Source organism: Hemitrygon akajei, chromosome 22 (genome assembly GCF_048418815.1).
Source record: "Hemitrygon akajei chromosome 22, sHemAka1.3, whole genome shotgun sequence".
Classification (NCBI taxonomy): Eukaryota; Metazoa; Chordata; class Chondrichthyes; order Myliobatiformes; family Dasyatidae; genus Hemitrygon; species Hemitrygon akajei.
Window position 1 is genome coordinate 67,174,831 of NC_133145.1, and position 21,132 is coordinate 67,195,962.

A 21,132-nucleotide genomic window follows, 5' to 3' on the forward strand; every position below is an offset into this window, starting at 1 on the left:
TTATAAATGTGTCCTGCCTTGGGCAAGACCAAATTGCATTAATTATTCCTGGTTAATCTTGATTCAGGCTCTAGACCTGAAACTTCTGCGTTCCCAGATGCCACTAGACCTGCAGAGTTCTTTGAGCTTTCTATTTTTGTTATAGATTCTACCATTATAGTCTCTTTTCTCTTCATTCTTGGTGGATTCTCACCAGTGCCATTATATCTACAGGAACGCATCACTGCCTTAATACATTCGTTCCATTGCAATAAAGGCTAAAATTTAATAAATATTCATAGCAGCTTAGTGTAACTGCACCTTCACTTTCAGTGGCTTCAACCTGGAATCATAAAGCATCAAAGGGGTTTATTATTGGTGTGGGCGGTCCTCTAGCTCTCCATAATTCACACACTCTCTTCAGAGCCAAATAAAGCTATCCTTTCAATTAAAGTTGCCTCTGAACCTGCTTTCACCAGTTTGAAATAAATTAAGACAGAAAGGTAAGCTGGTCAAAATGCAATGGCTTATATTAGCATAAGTAGAGTCGAAAGTGGAAATTGATGCTCCTAAAATTATAGATGATTGGTACTTATATATGGCGAGACGATCAAAGCAACCGGTCAGTAAGTCCGTGCCCCACCACCTCCCTGATGGCGGGAAGCCGCTTCGCCATTACTCGCGCGCATTGCGCACGCTCTCTGGCCACCCCCAGCGCAGGCGCGCCCGGCTGATTGCAGCAGACATGCGCAGTGCTGAGGCGGCGAGCTGCCGGACAAGAGCCGGGAGGCTGTGAACTCTCGGCAGCAACGGTTTGGACGCGGTGACTGGGCTGCCACCGACCGCTATGGGCTACTTCAACCCGATGTCACAGATCAGGTGGGGGCCAACATGGCCATAAAAAAACTTCATTTCTTGGCTGCCAGTATGCCCAGCAGAATCTTAAGGAAATGGCTTTGTACAGGAGAGACGGGATCCGTGGGAAGAAAGGAAGGGGAGTGATCTCTGAGGGAGAGGAGGGAGGATGATCTCTGGGGGAGAGGATGAGGGGCTGATCTGTGGGGGAGAGGAGGGAGGGAGAGAGATCCGTCGGGTTGAGGAGGGAGGGAGGGAGATCTGTGGGGTTGAGGAGGGAGGGAGGCAGATCCGTGGGGGAGAGGAGGGAGGGAGGCAGATCCGTGGCGGAGGGGGGGAGGGAGATCCGTGGGGGAGAGGGAGGACGGTGAGAAATCCTTGGGGGGCAGTAGGGAGGGAGATCCGTGGGGTTGAGGAGGGAGGGAGGCAGATCCGTGGGGTTGAGGAGGGAGGGAGGCAGATCCGTGGGGGAGAGGAGGAAGGGAGGCAGATCCAGGGGGGAGGGGGGAGGGTGGGAAATCCTTGGGGGGGGAGTAGGGAGGGAGGGAGATCTGTGGGGTTGAGGAGGGAGGGAGATCCGTGGGGGAGAGGAGGGAGGGAGATCCATGGGGTTGAGGAGGGAGGGAGGGAGATCTGTGGGGAGAAGAGGGAGGAGTAATCTTGGGTAAGAGAAGGGAGGGGATGATCGGGAGAGGCGGGAGGAAATAATCTGGGGAGTGGAGGGAAGGGCTGATCTGTGGGGGTGAGGAGGGAGAGTGTGATCTGGGGAGCCAAGGGGAGATGTGATCTGTGGGGGAGAGGAGGAGAGTGTATGATCTGGGGAGAGGAGGGAGGGGTGATCCGTAGGAGATAGTGGGGAGGGGAGGTATCTGCAGGGAGAAGGGGTATCAAGAGTGAACTGTGGGGTGGAGAAGATTGATTCATGACGTTGAGGAGCGTCCATTATCAAAGACACCCGATATCCAGGCCTAGCTCTCTTCTCAATGTTGCCATCACAAAGGAGGTACAGGACTGGAAAAAGCTGCAGTAATTTGTAAACTGGGCCAGCTCCATCATGGGCACTGGCCTGCCCAGCATTGAGGACGTCTTCAAAGGGTGATGCCTCAAACAGGCGGTATCCGTCATTAACCCCATCACCCTGGTCATGTCCTTTTCTCATTATTATCGTCTAAGAGGAGGTACAGGAGCCTGAAGACACACACCCAACCTTTCAGGAACAGCTTCCTCCCTTCCACCATCAGATTTCTGAATAAACAATGAACCCATGAACACTACCTCAGTATTTTTTCCTCTCTTTTTGCACTACTTATTTAATTTAATTCATATATACATAGCAATCAATCATTTTTTAATATTAGGTATTGCATGTACTGCTGCCGCAAAACAACACATTTCACAACATATGCCAGTGATATTAAACCTGAATTTGATTCCCTCAGCCATCAGGCTTTGAACCTGAGATGCTAACTTCACTCTTCCCCTCATTGAACTGTTCCCACAATCTATGGACTCACTTTGAAGGCTCTTCATCTCATGTTCTCAGTATTTATTATTATTTCTTTTATTATTTTTGTATTTGCACAGTTTGTTGTCTTTTGCACATTGGTTGTTTGTTTGCACTGTTGGGTGTGGTCTTTCATTGGTTCTGTTGTGTCTCTTAAACACTCTGAATGCCCGCAAGAAAATGAAACGCAGGTACCATATACATACTTTGATAATAAATTACTTTGAACTTTTGGATAGTGATGATGTTATTGGAATAGGAGAAATCTGGTTTGAGGTGTGTTGGATATTTTGATGATTTAGTGATAAAGCCAAGGCAGTTGGATAATAAAATGCTGAGAGTACCTTGGACTGTAATTGATCACTTCATTAGCATTTAACAGTGCAGACGTGGCAGCTTGTGAAAGACCTTTTGCATTGAAACTATTTGTTTATAGTTCACTACTGTGTTTCTAGGCTAACTTATTTTATTTCTGGTTTCCAATTTTCTAGTTGTTTTCACATTATCTGAGTGATGATAATACAAGAAGCAAGTTGCAAAAAAGACCAATTTGACTGTCAAGTCTGTTCTCCCTTCTTACCTATTCTTGTTTCAAAACCACTTTCCTCTTTTCATAATCCCTTGATTCTGTTGTAGTTTTAAAAGTCTGTCAGTACACGTCTTAAACATGTTCAGTGACTCTACTTCCAGAGCTCACTGGAGCTGAGAATTCTAAATACAGGCAATCCCCGGGTTACGTATGAGTTCCATTCCTGAGTCCGTATTTAAGTCAGATTTGTACGTAAGTCGGAACAAGTACATCCGGTATTATTTAGCATCAGTTAGTCAAACGTTTGTCTTAGTACATAGTATATATTTTACCTTTCTATGCATATAAAACACTTAAGAAACATATGTATTCCAATAATTAAACCACTGCGTTGTTTAGTAATAATTGTAGCTTTCATCGGGGCAGGGCTTTTCACATGCTCCATTATTCTCACTTTATCCGTTATCCTCTAAAATTGTTCCGATCATTGACCGACTGTAGCCTAACGCTTTTCTAATGACCGATGGCATTTCACCTCTTTCCAAACGCTTTATTATTTCCACTTTATTTTCAATCGCGATCGCTTCCCGTCAATGGAACAGAAACACTGCGGGCGTCGGGTCCCGACCTCCACTGGCTCCCGAGGTCTGCTGAGTCTTAAGGACCACCGCACACCATCAACGGAACAGAAACACTGCGGGCAGCAGGTCCTGAGCTCCACTGGGTCCTAATGACCACTGCACTGAGACAGGCTGAATGGGACAAGTGGGGGCTGTTCTGGGTTTGGGTATTTGATCATCCACAATATTCCACGTGGGAATTTAAACTGGAGGTGGCAGTGTTTTTTTTTAACGAGGTCAAGTTGCAAGCTCGACATCAACCCGGCACGGATGGTACAGGAGTCACTGGATTGACATCACCCCGGCACGGGAGCAGTCTGTCACTGGATCGAACTCGGAAACCTCCGTTCTCCAGCCTGGCGCTGATCTCACTGCACCACCAGCCGACCGGAACGGGGGAGGGGGTGCGGTGTCAGGGTGAATCTTACTAAGAAAATTTTAAGCCAAATACAAAGTTAAGCACTCAACACAGTGTCAACGGCAACGACTTAAGATGGCGGATGGCGTCGGGATCCAACTTAAAATGGTGGACAGCATTCTCCTTCCTCGTTTCGTAAGTACAAGTTGTCAGTAAGTCGGATGTTCGTAACTCAGGGACAATCTGTAATCACAATCTTCTGACATCCCTGTTTCTATCTGAAGAGGGCAACCCCTTATTCTGAGACTCTGCCCCATAATTACCCAGCATTCACCTCGCCAATCCCTCTCAGAACCTAATAGTTCAATGAAATCACTTCGAGTCATAAAGGTCTAATCTTCTCAACCCTTTTTCATCAGAATCAGTATCAGAATCGGAATCAGGTTTATTATCATGGACATGTGACATGAAATTTGTTAACTTAGCAGCAGCAGTTCAATGCAATACATAATCTAGCAGAGAGAGAAAAAATAATAAATAAAATAAAACTTAATAATAAAAAAGTAAATCAATTATGTATATTGAATAGATTGTTAAAAAAAGTGTAAAAACAGAAATACTGTATATTAAAAAATTGAGTTAGTGTCCAAAGCTTCAAAGTCCATTTAGGAATTGCATGGCAGAGGGGAAGAAGCTGCTCCTGAATCGCTGAGTGTGTACCTTCAGGCTTCTGTATCTCCTACCTGATGGTAACAGTGAGAAAAGGCCATGCCCTGTGTGCTGGAGGTCTCTAATAATGGACGCTGCCTTTCCGAGACACCGCTCCCTAAAGGTGTCCTGGGTACTTTGTAGGCTAGTGCCCAAGATGGAGCTGACTAGATTCACAACCTTCTGCAGCTTCTTTCGGCCCTGTGCTGTAGCGCCTCCATGCCAGATAGTGATGCAGCCTGTTAGAATGCTCTCCATGGTACAACTATAAAAGTTCTTGAGTGTATTTGTTGACATGCCAAATCTCTTTAAAGTCCTAATAAAGTATAGCTGCTGTCTTACATCATCACTTCAACGCAGCAATCAACCTTGTGAACTTTTTCTGCTCTACTTCCAATGTAAACACACCCTTTTGAGTATGATGTTTGGTTGTTAACTCAGACTGAGCACAGTGCATTTATTATTGATAACATGACCATGTATGAGAGAGCAAACATTTGCCCATTTTCAGAACCAGAATCAGGTTTAGTATCACAGACAGATGTGATGAAATGTGTTGTTTTGTAGTAGCTGTGCAGCGCAACACAGAACAACTACTGTCGGTTACAATAATAAATAGTGCAGAAGACAAGTGAGTCCATGTTCAGGGGTTCTTAGAGCATTCAGAAAAATGATGGCGAAGGAGCTGTTGTTAAAGTGTTAAGTGTGAGTCTTCAGGCTACTGTACCTCCTGCCTGATGGGAGTAGCTTGAAGAGAGCATGTGCTGGATGGTGAGGGTCTTTAATGATGGATGCCGTCATCTTAAGGCACTGCCTCTTGAAGATGCCCTCAGTGTCTGAGAGGGTTTTGCATGTGATGAGCAGCTGAATTTATAAGCCTCTGCAACCTCTAGTGATCCATTGCTTTGGAGGCTCCATACCAGTCTGAAGCAATCAGTCAGAATATTCTCCACAGTACATCTATAAAATGAGCAAGAATCTTTAGTGACATACTCAAACTCCTAATGAAATAGAGGTGATGGTGTGCCTTCTTCATGATTGCATCGCTGTGCAGGATGGAGATTAGATCCTCTGAGATGTTTCAGAGTACTTGGAGGCACATGATAAAATAGGTCAAAGTCAGCATGGTTTCCTTAAGGGCAAATCTTGCCTGAGAAATCTGTTGGAATTCTTTGAAGATATTGTAGCCTGACATCTGTTTTGCAGTTGTATAGATGCTTTAAAGCCTAATGGAGAGTCAGTGAGATTGCGTGTGCTGTAGACTTGTTGTGGCAATAGACAAATTGCATTGGGTCCAGGTCCTTGCTCAGACAAGAGTTAATTTTAGCCATGAATTAGAATCAGATTTAATATCACAGGCATATATTGTGCATTTTGTTCTTTTGCAGCAGCAGTACCTTGCCATGCATATTTTTAAACTATAAATTAAAATAAGAAAATTAAATTAAAGTTTTGCAAAAAGAAAGCAAAAAAATAGTGAGGTGGTGACCATTGCCCATTTGAAAATCGATGGCGGAGGGAAGAAGCTGTTCCTGAAATGTTGAGTTTGTGCCTTTAAGCTCCTTGATGGTTGCAATGCAAAGATGACATGTCATGGATGATGTGTATCCTTAATGATGGATACAATTTTCTTGAGGCATCACTTTTGAAGGCGTCTTCAATGCTGGAGAGGCTAGTGCCCATGATGGAGCTGGCTGAGTTTACAACCCTCTGCAGATTTTTTCAGATCCTCTGCATTGTTCTCTCCGTATCAGATGGTGATGCAATCAGTTAGAATGGCCTCCACAGTACATCTTTAGAAATTTGTGAGAGTCTTTGATGACATACCAATCTCCTCAAACTCCTAATGAAACATAGCCACTGTTGTGCTTTCTTTGTAATCAATATGTTGGGCTCAGGATAGATCTTCAGACATAATGACACCCAGGAACTTGAAACTGCTCACCCTTTCCACTACTGAACCCTCGATGAGGACTGGTGTGTGTTCCCTCAATTTCCCCTTCCTGAAGTCCACAATCAATTCTTTGGTCTTACTGATACTGAGTGCAAGGCTGTTGCTGTGCCACCACACAACCAGCTGATCTTTCTTGCTCCTATACGCCTCCTCATCACCATCTGAAATTCTGCCAACAATAGTTATGTCATCAGTAAATTTATAGATGGCATTTGAGTTGTACCTAGCCACACAGTCATGGGTGTAGAGAGAGTAGAGCAGTGGGCTAATCACATATCCTTGAGGTGCATCAGTGTTGATTGTCAGTGAAGTGGAGATGCTGTTTCTGATCCACACAGACTGTGATCTCCTGATGAGGAAGTCAAGGATTCATTTGCAGATGGAGGTACAGAGGCCCATGTTTTGGAGCTTATTAATTAGAACTCAGAGTATGATTGTGTTGAACACTGAGCTAATCAATAAACAAGGACATGAACCTGCTGCAGTTTGTCTAATGCCACAATAGGTCTACAGCAGATGAAATCTCATTGGCTCTCCACTTGACCTTGGATCACCTGGACAATAGTAATACCTACAACAGGCTGCTGTTTAAAAGTGCATATGATAACAGCACAATACACATTCAGCTCGGTCTGTGGTGGACTGATTCCTCTTCTAAAAGTAGAGCTGGCTTTCGCTGCCCTGTTGTTGACTTCATCATCAATGTTGACTGATCTTGATCGAGTGCTGTCAAGGTATGTGAACTTGACCGCTGCTGAAAGCCTCTGCATATTCACTGGATGTTTCATTCTGTGTCTGGGATGTTTGCTTCGAGTTAGTGGATGACCACCATTTTCTTCGTGATAATTGTGAGGCTAAGGTTATGTCAGGCATTGGCAAAATTGCCCAAATTTCCTGCATTGAATATACAGTCATCAGCAAAGGGGAAATCCTTCAAGGTGGTTTATTGTTCTTCAGTTTTGGCTATCACTTTACAAGGTTATTCAATTCTTTATGTTGATACAAAACATACAGGATGATTGAATTCAAAATTCAAATATGTTTGAAGTACTCATAAAGGCTAATGAAATAGCTTGACAATGGGGCTGGAATAAAAAGTTAGGCTGCACTACTAAAAGTTAGTAGATAATGTAGATTAGAACAGAACAGAAAATTGTTGAGCGGCATTGATAAATTAAGCAAATAGGCAAAACTGTAACAAGTTATTCAGTGAAGGGAAATTGGAAGATATTTGGTCCATAGGAAGAAGGACCACAGAATATACCAAACTGGAAAGAGTTAGGCAGAGAGATACAGCAATCAATAAAAAAAACTAATGATCAGCTTTCTAACAAAGACAATAAGACCACTTTTACACTGTGGTCAACTTCACTCAATTTTGTCTCATCTATGAACCTGCCAACATCTGCATTGGCATTTACTCCAAACATCAGGGATCTTAGCACCAATACCTACAGATCACCACAGGTCCCTCGCAGCCAATCACAAAACAACCCTCTATTATAACCCTCTGTCTCCTGTTGCTAATTTTGGATTCAATTTGCCAACTGGCCCTGGTTTCCATGGACTGTTTGGACCATTCTCCCAATTGGGACCGTGTCAAAAGCCTTACTGAAATCCATGTAATAAACATCTACTCCTTGGCTCTCATCAATATACTTTGTTACTTCCTTAAAAAATTCATTCAGATTGGTCAGAGTAGATATGCCCTTGACATAGCCATACTAGATATATTTGATTAGTCCTTGGCTTCCCAAATAGTCACTAATCCTGCCCCTCAAAGTTTTTTTTTCCCATTAGCTAGGCTACTACTGATGTTAGGCTCGTAGATCTGTCATCCAGGGTGGAATGGTAGTTAGTGGTTAGCATAACGCTTACAGCACCAGCTGTGATATTGGGGTTCAATTCTTGCCAGTGCCTGTGAGGAGTTTGTACATTTTCCCCTTGACCTCAAATCAGATTCATATTTATCACATTTACGTTGAAATATACAGTGGAATGTGGTTGTGTTGATTACCAACACACCTAAGGCTGTGCTGGTGGCAGCCCACAAGTGTTGCCACACATTCTGGTGACAACATAGCATGCCCATCATGCTTGGCAGAACAACACAGAACACAACAAATACAGCAAAACAAGCCCCTTTCTTCTCTCATATCCTCCCTCCCACCAAGACTTGGCAAGTAATAAACTGTGTGGGCTCTGATGAAACCATATGAATGACCTGATTGTTCTCTGTTCACCTACTGCGTTTTTGAACATCAAGACCAAGGCACGTGGAGCTGCACATTATTGCTATCATGATGTCAGGATAATTAGGGGGAAAAACCACTGGAGTCTTGTGTCAGGGTTAAAATTTTAAATCCGAGAACATTATTGTATAATTAATTATTTGACTTTAAAAGAAGACTGGACTATCATCAAGAAAAAATCTTCAGTAATCAGTATTGGTGAGCAATTTCACAACTAATACTTAATAGACAGGTTTTAAAATGTTACTGTTGGTGTTTCTTTTATATAATGACAGTGAATCCCTTGTGCATAGCTTGTTTCTGTCAACAAGTAAGCTTCATTAGTGCTGGAGGGACAATTTATTAATCACTGCACGGTTTATGTCTCACACACAAATCACACAGAGAGCTACTGTTGACGAGGTGCAAAGAAGTTGCAGTAACTCCCTATACGTAGCCTCAATGAGCAGAGTGGCAGGAATATTGATGAAGGAGCAGAACAATTCCACATTGCCCAAGTTAGATTCAGAATAAGATTTGATCAATATTATCTCACCAAATACTCCCTGAGTGGGTATAGCTCAGGACTCCTACAGCAAAGTTGAGCTCCCTTGTTTGAAAAAGGGTCTCAGCCCGAAATATCTGCTCTTTATTCCTCTCCATGGATGCTGCCTGACCTACTGAACTCCTCCAGCTTTGTGTGTGTGTTACTCTGGATTTCCAGCATCTGCAGAATCTCTTATGTTCTTGACATTGTTCCATCAGATACTTTCCAAGATAGATACTTACTTAAGCCCATCACCCCTACTGAGCCGCTACCAGCAGCTTGCTAGCACCCTCAATCCTGAACTAGTCTTTCAAGTTGTTCCCAGGTGTAGCCCATCTTCTCAAAGATCCTTCTTCTTCCAGGGTTGAGGTCTTTGGAGCTTCTGTTGGCATTTCTGTAGCACTGTGTTTTTATGGGATGGGGTTGCTTGCCCCATGCCCAACCCTGCTCTTGCAGCTAGACTTGGGACCGTCTATGCAGAGTTCAAGATAGGTAAAGCAAAGGTCAAATGGAAAGGAAACCTGTTATACATCAAACACTTCCAGGTCAGCTATAATTTGGGTTAAAGTACATTTTTAACTGAATGATTTGAGAAGCATACATACATTATCATTTGAAAGAGTTCCTATTCCTGCATTTGTTTAACTCTACATTTTTTTTCATTAGCACTACTAATGACCTCTGGTACTATTGTAAATTGAACAAGCTTGGATTGAATTGGCTGAGAAATAAACCCAATAAAAAGCAGAAATGCTCAGAGATGACTGGAGGATGTTGAAGTTGAGTTAACATCGATTCATATTGATCAATGAGTAAAGTGACAGTGCCAATGGATGGATGCCGAGTCTGATTGATGTATTGGAAATATTAAGTGTAACTTCATGGCAATTGATTGTTTCTCTTTAAGAAAAATAATAAAAAGGTTGAGAAAGGGACAGGAATGGGTGTCTAATGTTCCAGGCTTTGATATTTTAGAAAAGATAGAGAAGGGGTAAAAGAGAGGGTATAGTTATACTATTAATCAGGGACAATTTCACATCTGCTCTCAGAGGGCCATAATGGAGGGCTCATCCAAATAGTCTATATGGGTAAAACTCAAAATTAAGAAGAAGGCAATCTGTGATGGAGTTATACCACAGACCTCCATAGCCATTAGAACATTGAGGAGCTGAATTCAGGCAGATTAGGAAAGGTAATGGGTTACTTCAATTTCCCCAATATAGACTGGGACCTCTTTACAGCAAGAGGTTCAGACTGCAGAATTTGATAGAAGCATTCAGCAAAGTTTCTTAAATCAATATGTAGATAGTCCAAATGCGTCTAGTGCCAGGTAATGAGCCAGGATATTGAACTTTCAGTGTGAGAACAGTTAGGAAACAGAGACCACAACTCTTTAAGTTTTAAGAAAGCTGTAGATAAGGGTAAGTATAGACCTTGCAGGAGAGTACTAAATTGAAGCAGGACAAATTACTATAAAGTATTAGGCAGGAACTATGAAGAGTTAACTGGAAACATCTGTTTATGAGTAAGCCCACATCTGACATGTGGTGAAGGGTGCTTAAAGATCAACTGCTCAGAGTGTAAGACAGATATGTTGCAGTAAGAAGAAATGACAAGCATAGCAAGTTCACCAAACCTTGGATGTCAAGAGAGGTGGTGAATTTAGTCAAGAAAGAAAAGGAAGCATATGCAAAGTTTAAGAAGCTAAGAAAAAGGGAGTTAGGAAAGCTGCGTTGGAGTATTACATTCAGTTCTAATTCTCCTTTATAGGAAGGATGTAGAAGGTGCAGAAGTTTACCAGGATGCTGCCTGGATTACAGGGCATATGCTGTAAGGCCAGGTTGGGCAAACTTAAAACTTCACAGTAAATGTGTTATCAAAGTACACAAATGTCACCATATACAACCCTGAGATTCGTTTTCTTGCAGGCATACACAGTATATCCAAGAAACACAATAGAATCAATGTAAGACCACACCCAACAGGACGAACAAACTGAACAAAAGACAATAAACTGTACAATGCACAAAGAAAGAAAAAAAATGATAAACAAGCAATAAATATCGAGAACATGAGATGAAGAATCCTTGAAAGTGAGTCCATAGGTTAGCAACCCCTGATCTAACCCAAGCCTAATCATGGGACAATTTACAATGACCAATTAACCTACCAACTGGTATGTCTTTGGACTGTGAGAAGAAACTGGAGCACCCAGAGGAAACCCATGCAGTCACAGGGAGAATGTACAAACTCTTTACAGGCAGTGGTGGGAATTGAACCTGCGTTGCTGGTACTGTAAAGTGTTGTACCTTGTGGCCCCATGGGTATCATGCCCCAAGTTGAGCCAAGTTATCTCCTCTGGTTCAAGAGCCTGATAGTTGAGGGATAATAACTGTTCCTGAACCTGATGGTGTGGGTCCTGAGGCTCCTGTGCCTTCTTCCTAATGGCAGCAGCGAGAAGAGAGTATGGTCTGGTTGGTGAGTACCCTGATGATAAATGCTGCTTTCCTACGACAACACTCGTGTAGATGTGCTCAGTGGTGGGGAGGGCTTACCCGTGATGGACTGGACTGTATCCACTAATTTTTGTAGGATTTTCTGTTCAAAGGAATTGGTGTTTCCATACTAGGTCATGATGCAGCCAGTCAATATAATCTCCACTGTACATCTGTAGAAGTTTGTCAAAGTTTTAGGTGTCATGCCGAATCTTTGCAAACTTCCAAGGAAATAGAGGTTCTGCCATGCTTTCTTCATAATGGCACTTACCGGGCTGAGGGTAGATCCTCTGAAATGATAACACAGAAGAACTTTAAGTTGCTGACCATTTCCGTCTGTGATCTCCTAATGGTGACTGGCTCATGGGTCTCTTGTTTCTTCCTGAAGTCAATAATCATCTCTTTGGTCTTGCTGACGTTGAGTGAGAGGTTGTTGTGGCACCACTCAACCAGATTTTCATTCTCCCTCCTATATGCTGATTCATCACAGCCTTTGATTCGGCCTACAACAGCGGTGTTGTCAGCAAACTTAAGGATGGCTTTGGAGCTGTGCTTAGCCTTGCAGTCTAAGTATAAAGTGAGTAGAGCACGGGGCTAAGCACAGAGCCTCGTGGTGCTGATAGAGATTGTGGAGGACTCCTGATGAAGGGTTTTGACCTGAAACGTTGTCACTACCTCCTCCCATAGATGCTGTCTGGCCTGCTGAGTTCTGCCAGCATTTTGTGTTTTTATTTATTTCCAGCATCTGCAGATTCACTCGTGTTGAGATTGTGGAGGAGCTGTTTTTGCCATTCCAAACTGGTTGGGGTCTGCATGTGAAGAAATAGAGGTTCAAAATGCACAAGGAGGTATTGAGGCCAAAATTTTGAAGCTTTTTGGTTAGTTTTAAGAGGAAAACTTGAGTTGTTTTCTGAGAAAACATTGTGCACATTGTGTCATGAGATTAAACACCATCTCACTGGTTTGGAAAAGAAAATGTTTTTATATATTCACAGAAAAATCTTGTTACTGAGCTTGTTTCTGACTAAAATGTGATCTAACTTTCCAACACTCAATGTTGGAAACCCTAACCCTAAACCCTAACCCTGGTTGTCATTGAGATCTCTGACCACCAGCACCTTTAAATACAACTTTGTGCATGATCCAAATTCTTTGCCCTTGGAGGTCAAGACAGGAATCATTGTCCTAACCTCACGATTATTCACAGCGATTTCTTCTGATCTCTGCCACGTTTCCTCCAGGTGCAAGTTTCAGCAAAGTGCAAGCACTCTCAAGACTAAATGTCCTTACAGAGATGTACCTGACCAACTCCTGGCAAGAGTGCTGAGCACCAGCCTTGGAAAGTCTTCATGGAATTTCTACCATGTCCCCAAGGTCAACTGAACTCTCCCATCATTGCAGCTTCCAGTCACATAATAGCTGTAAGAGATTGTCCTGTGTACTAGGATACCCTATGCTGAAAACATTGAATGCCTGTTATAGATCAATATGGAACTGTGCTGAAACTAACAATGTCAGTTCATTGCAGTGTTTCACTGGGAAAAGTAACAAACCTGGTGTGTAAACCTCACTATTTCTAGATCCAAATCAGTGAGTCAAAGTGTTTTTTTTTTGTTTAATGTTTTTTTCAGAAAATGGTAAATAGGGTAGACTGTGCCATCGAGTGCATCGCTGTTTCATGCAGGTATTGCATGCAGTTGCTCTTCCCTCTAAAGAGAATATCTTCTCAGAACTCTAAATTAGACTGGTCTAGGCTCAGCATTTTTTTCTAAGATGCTATTGCCAAGTGCTGCTGGTTATTTGTGTTTTCACTAGACGCAGTACAGTGCAAGCCAGTTTTTGCTCTGTCTGTCAAACCCCAAAGCTTTATTTTTTTCCTTTTTAACATTTGCCCCTCTGAAAATCTATTGGACATCTGCTAAATATGTCTCAAGAAATCTAATTATTCTAGTATTGTTCTTCTGAAGTCTCTTGGGACATTTGATCTACTAAAGGGGATGATCAATACAAACTATTGCTCTGGTAATTTGGGGCTTGGCCGTGTTTCAAATTGTAACACACTTAACCTTTTGTTAGATAGCTCTGGAATTAAGTCTTATTCCAGAGTCTCAAATGCAAAAACAACATAAGATTGTAAGAATTAAGAAGAAGAAAATATTCAGACCCACAAACCAGCTCTATTATTCACTAAGTTGGCTGATCTGTGTGTGCTCTCACTGCTTTATGCCTACCTCTGCCCTCACAATGCCTATCAAAAACATACCTACTTCTTTCTCAAAGCTATGCAAAGATACTCTTTCACTATGCTTCAAGGGAGAATAAGTTTCAAGGACACTCAAACCTCCTTTCTATGTTTAAACACTCATCCCTGATTCTAGATTCTTGCACAAGAGGGAACATCTCTACATATCCATGTCCAAAGACCCTGAGAAGCTAGGCTGACACTCCAGTACAGTGCTGATAAAATGGGAGTTTCTCTCTGCCTGGCCTGGCTTGGTACCAACTAGGTAGGCCTCAGCTGATGAATAAATGGTCCTCTATTCACTATTTGAAATTTCACCATTAATCATTTGCACACGGATTTGTTTCCAAAGTCTCTGTGGGCTTTTATTGCACTTTGGTTCTGGGAGAGAAAATAACTTCTTATTTTGAAAAACAGGTATTACTGGCAAAACTATTATTTATTCCCCACCCTAATTGCCCTTAAGGTGATGTTGAATTATTGCAGTTCTCATCATGAAGATTACTCCACTGTGCTTTTGTTTTACACATTTCCAGGATTTAGAACCAGCCAATTGAAGGAACAACGAGATCTTTCCAAGGCTGGTTTGTTTGCAGCTTGGGGGTGGTGTTCTTAGACACTGTCCTAAATACAAGAGATTCTGCAGATGCTGGAAATCTTGAGCAACACACGCAAAATACTGGACTGAGGAAGGGTCACAGCTTGAAGTGTTGACTGTTTATTCCCCTCTATAGATGCTGCCTGACTTGCTGAGTTCCTCTAGCACTGTGTGTTTTGCTACCCTTTTTGATGGTAGTAATGGTGGGATTTGGAGGTGCTGTTAGATTAGCTAGGCATCTTACTATAGTGCATTGTGCTGATACAAAGGGTATGGGGAAAAGGCAGGGGAGTGGGGATAACTGGAAGATTTGGATCAGCCCATGATTGAATGGCGAAGCAGACTCAATAGGCCAAATGGCCTACTTCTGCTCCTATATCTTGTCTAACAAAGTTGTCACCATGCATGTGGACAAAGAAAATTGCAATTTGTTTATATCTGTCATTATCTACTCTTTTCATTTGTTGCTTTGTCTCTTCTCATCCTCTTCTTTTTGCTCTCGAAGTCTTTCATCCATATCATTTAATGTGGGTGCGTTCAGATGAATGGATACATCTTATCTATTGTAGTATCAGAAGCCATTATATGGGTGTCACAGGGAACCGATGGTTGGTACAGCTGCCTCACTTCTCCACGGTTCCTGGATTAATCCTGATTTCAAGTGCTATGCTTGTGGAGTATGCATGTTTCCTCCCATATCCGTTGCTAGTATAACTATTGATTCTGAGTTACCCAATAGTGTAGATTCATGGTAAAACGAATCAAAGTGTTTTGATGGTTGTATGTGTGTGTGAGAGAGAGAATAGTGGTACAAGAACACAAGGAATCACAAAAGATGTTGGAATCTGGACCAACAGATGTTGGAATCTGGACCAACACTTAAGATGCTGGAGGAACCCAGCAGGTCAGGCAGCTCTGTGGAGGGAAATGAACTTAACATTTTGAGACAAGAACCTTTATCTGGACTGAAAGATAGAAGAGAGGTAGCCAATAAAAAGGTGGAGGGAAGGGGTGGAGCAAGAGCTCAAAGGTGATAGGTGGATCCAGGCGGAGAGATGTGTTGGGTTGGGAGGGGAGAGAATGCAGATACAAACTGAGAGATGTGATACAGGACCGAGGATGATAGAATCTGAGGGAAGGTGGAGTATGGAATCAAAGAGTAGGTGGGAGTAGTGAATGTGGGGAACCAGTGGGAGGAGTGTGTGTGATTGGCAGCTGGATCTGGAAGAGAGTAAAGAGATAGAGGGGAAGTACTTTACTAAAAGTTGGTGAACTCATTGTTCATGCTGCAGAGTTGTAGATGACTCAGGCAGAATATAAGGTGCAGAAAATGGTGGGAGAGGGGGAATGTGACTAATGAGACTGTTCTCCTGGGAGCCAGCATGGAACTTCTGGGCCCTATGTCACTCCAGGTCTCTGATGAACTCCATATGAAATTAGCAATATCCTTTAAATTATGAAATAATTAGTTTGGTAGTACTTTTTATAATTAATGACAATTCTCAGTAACTTCAAGATAAGGCACTTCTTAATTTTAATTGATAACTGGCCTTGAAATTGCAGATGACTAGAAAAAACAGTTAGTACGATTGAAACCTGATTCATGTTTAGCCGTTCCTTCATTAAAATCAAGACCAAAGCAAGAAAAGAGATTCCTGCCTATATGCAGCCCTTTGCCTTGCCATTGCAATGCTTTTTAATTCTACTGACTTGTATACTGATTGTTTCAAAAGGTATGGTATTTTATTATGTACACTGCATCTGGAATTTGAACTAATGAGTGAAATTCAATTCAAAATACATTGCAAGTTTAAAATAATGCAAAGAGAAATTTATAAAAATTATATTGATAGTTAATGATTGTTGTTTCTTGGTAGATGGAAGTGACAGTCTAAACAGAGAATGCTCAGCAGGTTGAGGAGCTTCAGGTCATATTTCTCTTTCCAAAGATACTGTCTAACCTGCTAAACATTTACAACATTCTCTGCTTTTATTTTCAGAACTTGTAGCTTTTATCTTTTTGCATCTAATTAAAGTGCAGAGAATTGTAGTTCTCATAATCCCAGGTTGTTTGTCTTCTAGTTTTCCCTTTATATTTTGCATACAACTGTTCTTTATTTCTTAATATATCCCTCTTTCTGTTTATATAAGAAGTTAATATCTCTGGGGACCTAGCCTGGACACAACATATTGATGCAGCTATAAAGAAGACAAGACCATAAGATTTAGTAGCAAAATTAGGCTACTTGGCCATCGAGTCTGCTCCAGCATTTCATCATAGCTGAGCCATTTTCCCTCCAATCTCCTGCCTCCCTCACCCCCTCCCTCCTGTATCCCTTCATGTCCTGACAAATCAAAAATCTATCAACTTCTGCCTTAAATATACATAAAGACTTGGCCTCCACACCTGCCTGTGGCAACAAATTTCACAGATTCACCACTCTCTGGCTAAAAAAATTCCTCATCTCCATTCTAAAAGGACGGCCCTCTATTCTGAGGCTGTGTCATTAGTCTTAGACTCTCCCGTCATAGGAAACATCCTCTTCATGTCCACTCTAGCAAGGCCTTTCAGCATTTGGTAGGTTTCAATTAGGTCACTCCTCATTCTTCTGAATTCTAGTGTGACAGGCTGTTCAATCCTTTGAATTCTCTCCAGTTTCAGCACATCCTTTCTAAGGGGCCCAAAACTGCTCACAGAGGCATTGATCATGTGGATAGTCAGAGTCTTTTCCCCAGGGCTGGAATGGCTAGCACGAGAGGACAGTTTTAAGGTGCTTGGAAGTAGGTACAGAGGAGCTGTCAGGGGTAAGTTTTTTACGCAGACTGGTGAGTGCACGGAATGGATTGCTGGAGATGATGGTGGAGGCGGATATGATAGTGTCTTCTAAGAGATTCCTGGACAGGTACATGGAGCTCAGAAAAATAGAGGGCTGTGGGTAACCATAGGTAATTTCTAAAGTAAGGACATGTTCAGCACAGCCTTGTGGGCTGAAGGGCCTGTATTGTGCTGTAGGTTTTCTATGTTTCTACTCCAAGTGAGCCGTCACCAGTGCTTTATAAAATCTCAACATTACATCCTTGCTTTTATGTTCGAGTCCTCTTCAAATGAATGCTAACATTGTATTTGCTTTCTGCACCACAGACTCAAACTGCAAATAACCTTTAGAGAATCCTGCACAACGTCTCCCAAGATCCTTTTCAATTGATCTCATGATCATTTTTTTGTATTTTCTTTCCATTTAGAAAATATTCAACATTTTCATTTCTTCTACCAAAGTACACTTCCCAACACTGTATTCCATCTGTCACTTCTTTGCCCATTCTCCTAATCAATCCAAGTCCTTCTGTAGCCTCTTTATTTCCTCAATACTACCTGCTCCTATCTGTATATTGTCTGCAAACTTTGCAACAAAGCCATCAATTCCATCATTCAAATCATTTACATATTGTGTAAAATGAATCAGTCCCAACACAGATGCCTGTGGAACAATTGACCCCAACATCTTCCTAACCACTGAGGTCAGACTAACTGGCCTATAATTTCCTTTCTTCTGCATCTCTCCCTTCTTGAAGTGTGGAGTGACATTTGCAATTTTCCAGTGTTCTGGAGCCATTCCAGAATCTAATGATTCCTGAAAGATCATTACTAATGCCTCCACAATCTCTTCAGCCATCTCATTCAGAACCCTGGGGTGTGCACCAACTGGTCCAGGTGACTTAGCTACCTTCAGACCTTTTAGTTTCCCAAGAACCTTCTCCCTACAAATGATAACTTCACACACTTCATGCCCCTGACACCTGGAATTTCCATCATACAGCAAGTGTTTTTCACAATGAAGACTGATACAAAATACCTGTTGAGTTCTTCCCCATTTCCTTGTCCCCAATACTACCTCTCCAGCATCTTATTCGAGCAGTCTGATATCCACTCTCGCCTTTCTTTTATACTTTATTTATCTGAAGAAACTTATAGTATCCTCTTTAATATTATTGGATAGCTTACTTTTGTATTCCCTCTTTACCTTCTTAATGACTTTCTTAGTTGCCTTCTGTTGGTTTTTAAAAGCTTCCCTATCGTGTAACTTCCATTAATGTTTGCTCTATTATATGCCCTCTCCTTGGCTTTTATGTTGGCTTTAACTTCCTTTGTTAGCCACAGTTGTATTAAATTGCCTTTTAGAATACTTGTTCCTCTTCGGGATGTATAGATCCTGCACCTTCCAAATTGCTGCCAGAAATTCCAGCCATTGCTGCTCTGCTGTCATCCCTGCCAGTGTTCTTTTCCAAGCAATTCTGGCTAATTCCTCTCTCAAGCCTCTGTAATTTGCTTTACTCCACTGTAATACTGATACATCTGACTTTAGCTTCTCCTCAAATTTGAGACAGCGGCTATATTCCATTAAGAGTGTGAGGAGCTTTGGTTTGTCAACTAAAACACTCAGAAACTTCTACAAATGTACCATGGAGAGCATTCTGACTGGCTGTATCACCATCTGGTGTGGGGGGTTGGGTGGCTACTGCACAATATCAAAGTAAGTTGCAGAAACTTGTAAAATTAGTCAGCTCCATCATGGGTACTAGCCTCTGTATTATCCAAGACATCTCTAAGGGGCAGTGCCTTAAGAAGGTGTCATCCATCATTAAGGACCCCCACCACTCAGGACATGCCTTTTTCTCATTACCGTAGGGAAGGAGGTGCAGAAGCCTGAAGGCACACACTCAGCGATTCAGGAACAGCTTCTTCCCCTCTGCCATCCAATTTCTAAATGGACATTGGACCCATGAACACTACCTCACTACTTTTGTATTTTTGTTTTGTTTTTTTGCATCACTTATTTTAACATAACTACTTAATAGACTATATATATTTACTGAAATTCAGTGTTTTTCTCTATATTTATGTAACCCCAGGTTTGGTGGGCTGCGTTAGTCTAGGAAAAGACACTCTGGCCCGCCAGACTTACGAAATCTCGTTTGTGTGGATGCTGCGTGAAGTTTTCCCCTGTTACAAATCACAAACAGTACACCATATACAATTAAACAATTCAGCTTTATACTTAATTTGACCTAGAGGGTTAGTAAAGAGAACAAAAAGAAAAGGGCCCATTTTAATGAAACAGTCTAATGGGCATGTTGGAGCTCACGGCTTCCCCGTCTGTTCGTTCTCCACCGATTTCTATGATTTTCCCCAAGCATAGTCGAATCCTGACCCCATTCTACGTCCACTCAGTCCTGCAGTCTACGACCTCTCCATTCTGGCATCTTCTCTCTCCATCTTCCGCTGAAGAAAAGACCACAAATACCTTCTCTCAGACCCACAAGAAAGAAACAACACACCTCTCATTGGATGGCGCACATTCCAAAGCCCAGTTACCTCTAGTCATAACCCAAACACTGCTGCTACAGAGAAACCATTACATTAGCAGGGAAACCTTACAGAGTGTTACATTTATATATCATGTGTTTCCTTGTACTGCTGCCATAAAGTTAACAAAGTTCATGACATATGCCGGTGATATTAAACCTGTTTCTGATTTTGGCTATTTCTTCCTGTCATCATTTTCACTCATAGAACAGTTGCAGCATGGGAACAGAGCATTCAGCCTATAATATCTATGTATGGTATGACATCCCATGCAAAATAAACTATGTTGACTATTCCTGATTTAGCCCTTGACTTCAAAATTCTTTCCAGTAAACTTCCATACAAGTGAAGTCAGACTTACCAGCCTGTGGTTCCCTGGTCTGACCTTGCTACCTTTCTTGAACAATGAAACAACATTAGCCACTCTGAAGCCTTATGGAACTTCACCAGTGGCTAACAATGAAGCAGATATTTCTACAAGGGCCTCTAAGGTTTCTAGCCTGGCTTCCCATAAGGTCTGGAAGTGCACTTGATCAGGCATCGAGGATTTGCCCACCTTAATGCTCTTCAAGGAGAAAGAGACATTAAAAATCAAGACCATCCCATGGCTCCACACGTAGGCAGTCCTGATGGTCTTTAAGAGTATGTAGTCTCCCCATAGTCGCACTTTTACTGAAGACTTTGTAACTTTTGACAGTCTTCTACACTATCCACAGTGCCACCAATCTTTATATGCTCTGTGAACTTACTAACCCAGCCAGCTACATTTTCTTCCAAGTCATCAGTGGTCTCAGTACAGATCTCTGCAGAACATCACTATTCACGGACCTCAACCAGAATAAGTCCCACCAACCAATTCTGAATCCAAACAGCCAAGTCATTTTAATCTTCTGAATGAGCCTACCATGTGGGACCTTGTTAAACACCTTACTGAAATGCATGTAGTCAACATCCATGGCCCTACCTTCATCACCTACTTGAAAATCTTGTAATTTAGTAAGAGATGACTTGCCCCACAGAAAGCTGAAGACTGTTACTAATTAGGCCATGGTTTTCCAAATACAAATTCCCTTTGTTCCATCCATTCCTTCCACATCTTCCTTACCACTGAAAACTAACTTGTTCGCTTTTTTCCTGGATTTGATTA

At 42.0% G+C, this 21,132-nt stretch overlaps 1 protein-coding gene across 2 annotated transcripts in view; it reads left to right on the top strand.

Annotated features, from left to right (window-relative positions):
• Window positions 1-731: 731 nt before the first annotated feature.
• The window catches only part of LOC140714854 (monocyte to macrophage differentiation factor-like), a 69,163-nt gene continuing 48,762 nt past the window's right edge, over window positions 732-21,132 (top strand). Inside the window, exon 1 of one of the 2 annotated variants that reach the window (XM_073026531.1) lies at window positions 732-858. In XM_073026531.1, the coding sequence (XP_072882632.1) occupies window positions 827-858 (32 nt within the window). In that variant the 5' untranslated portion in view covers window positions 732-826. Of the gene's footprint in view, window positions 859-12,544; window positions 12,629-21,132 lie in introns of those variants that run through there. The other variant, XM_073026532.1, reaches the window with a different exon arrangement.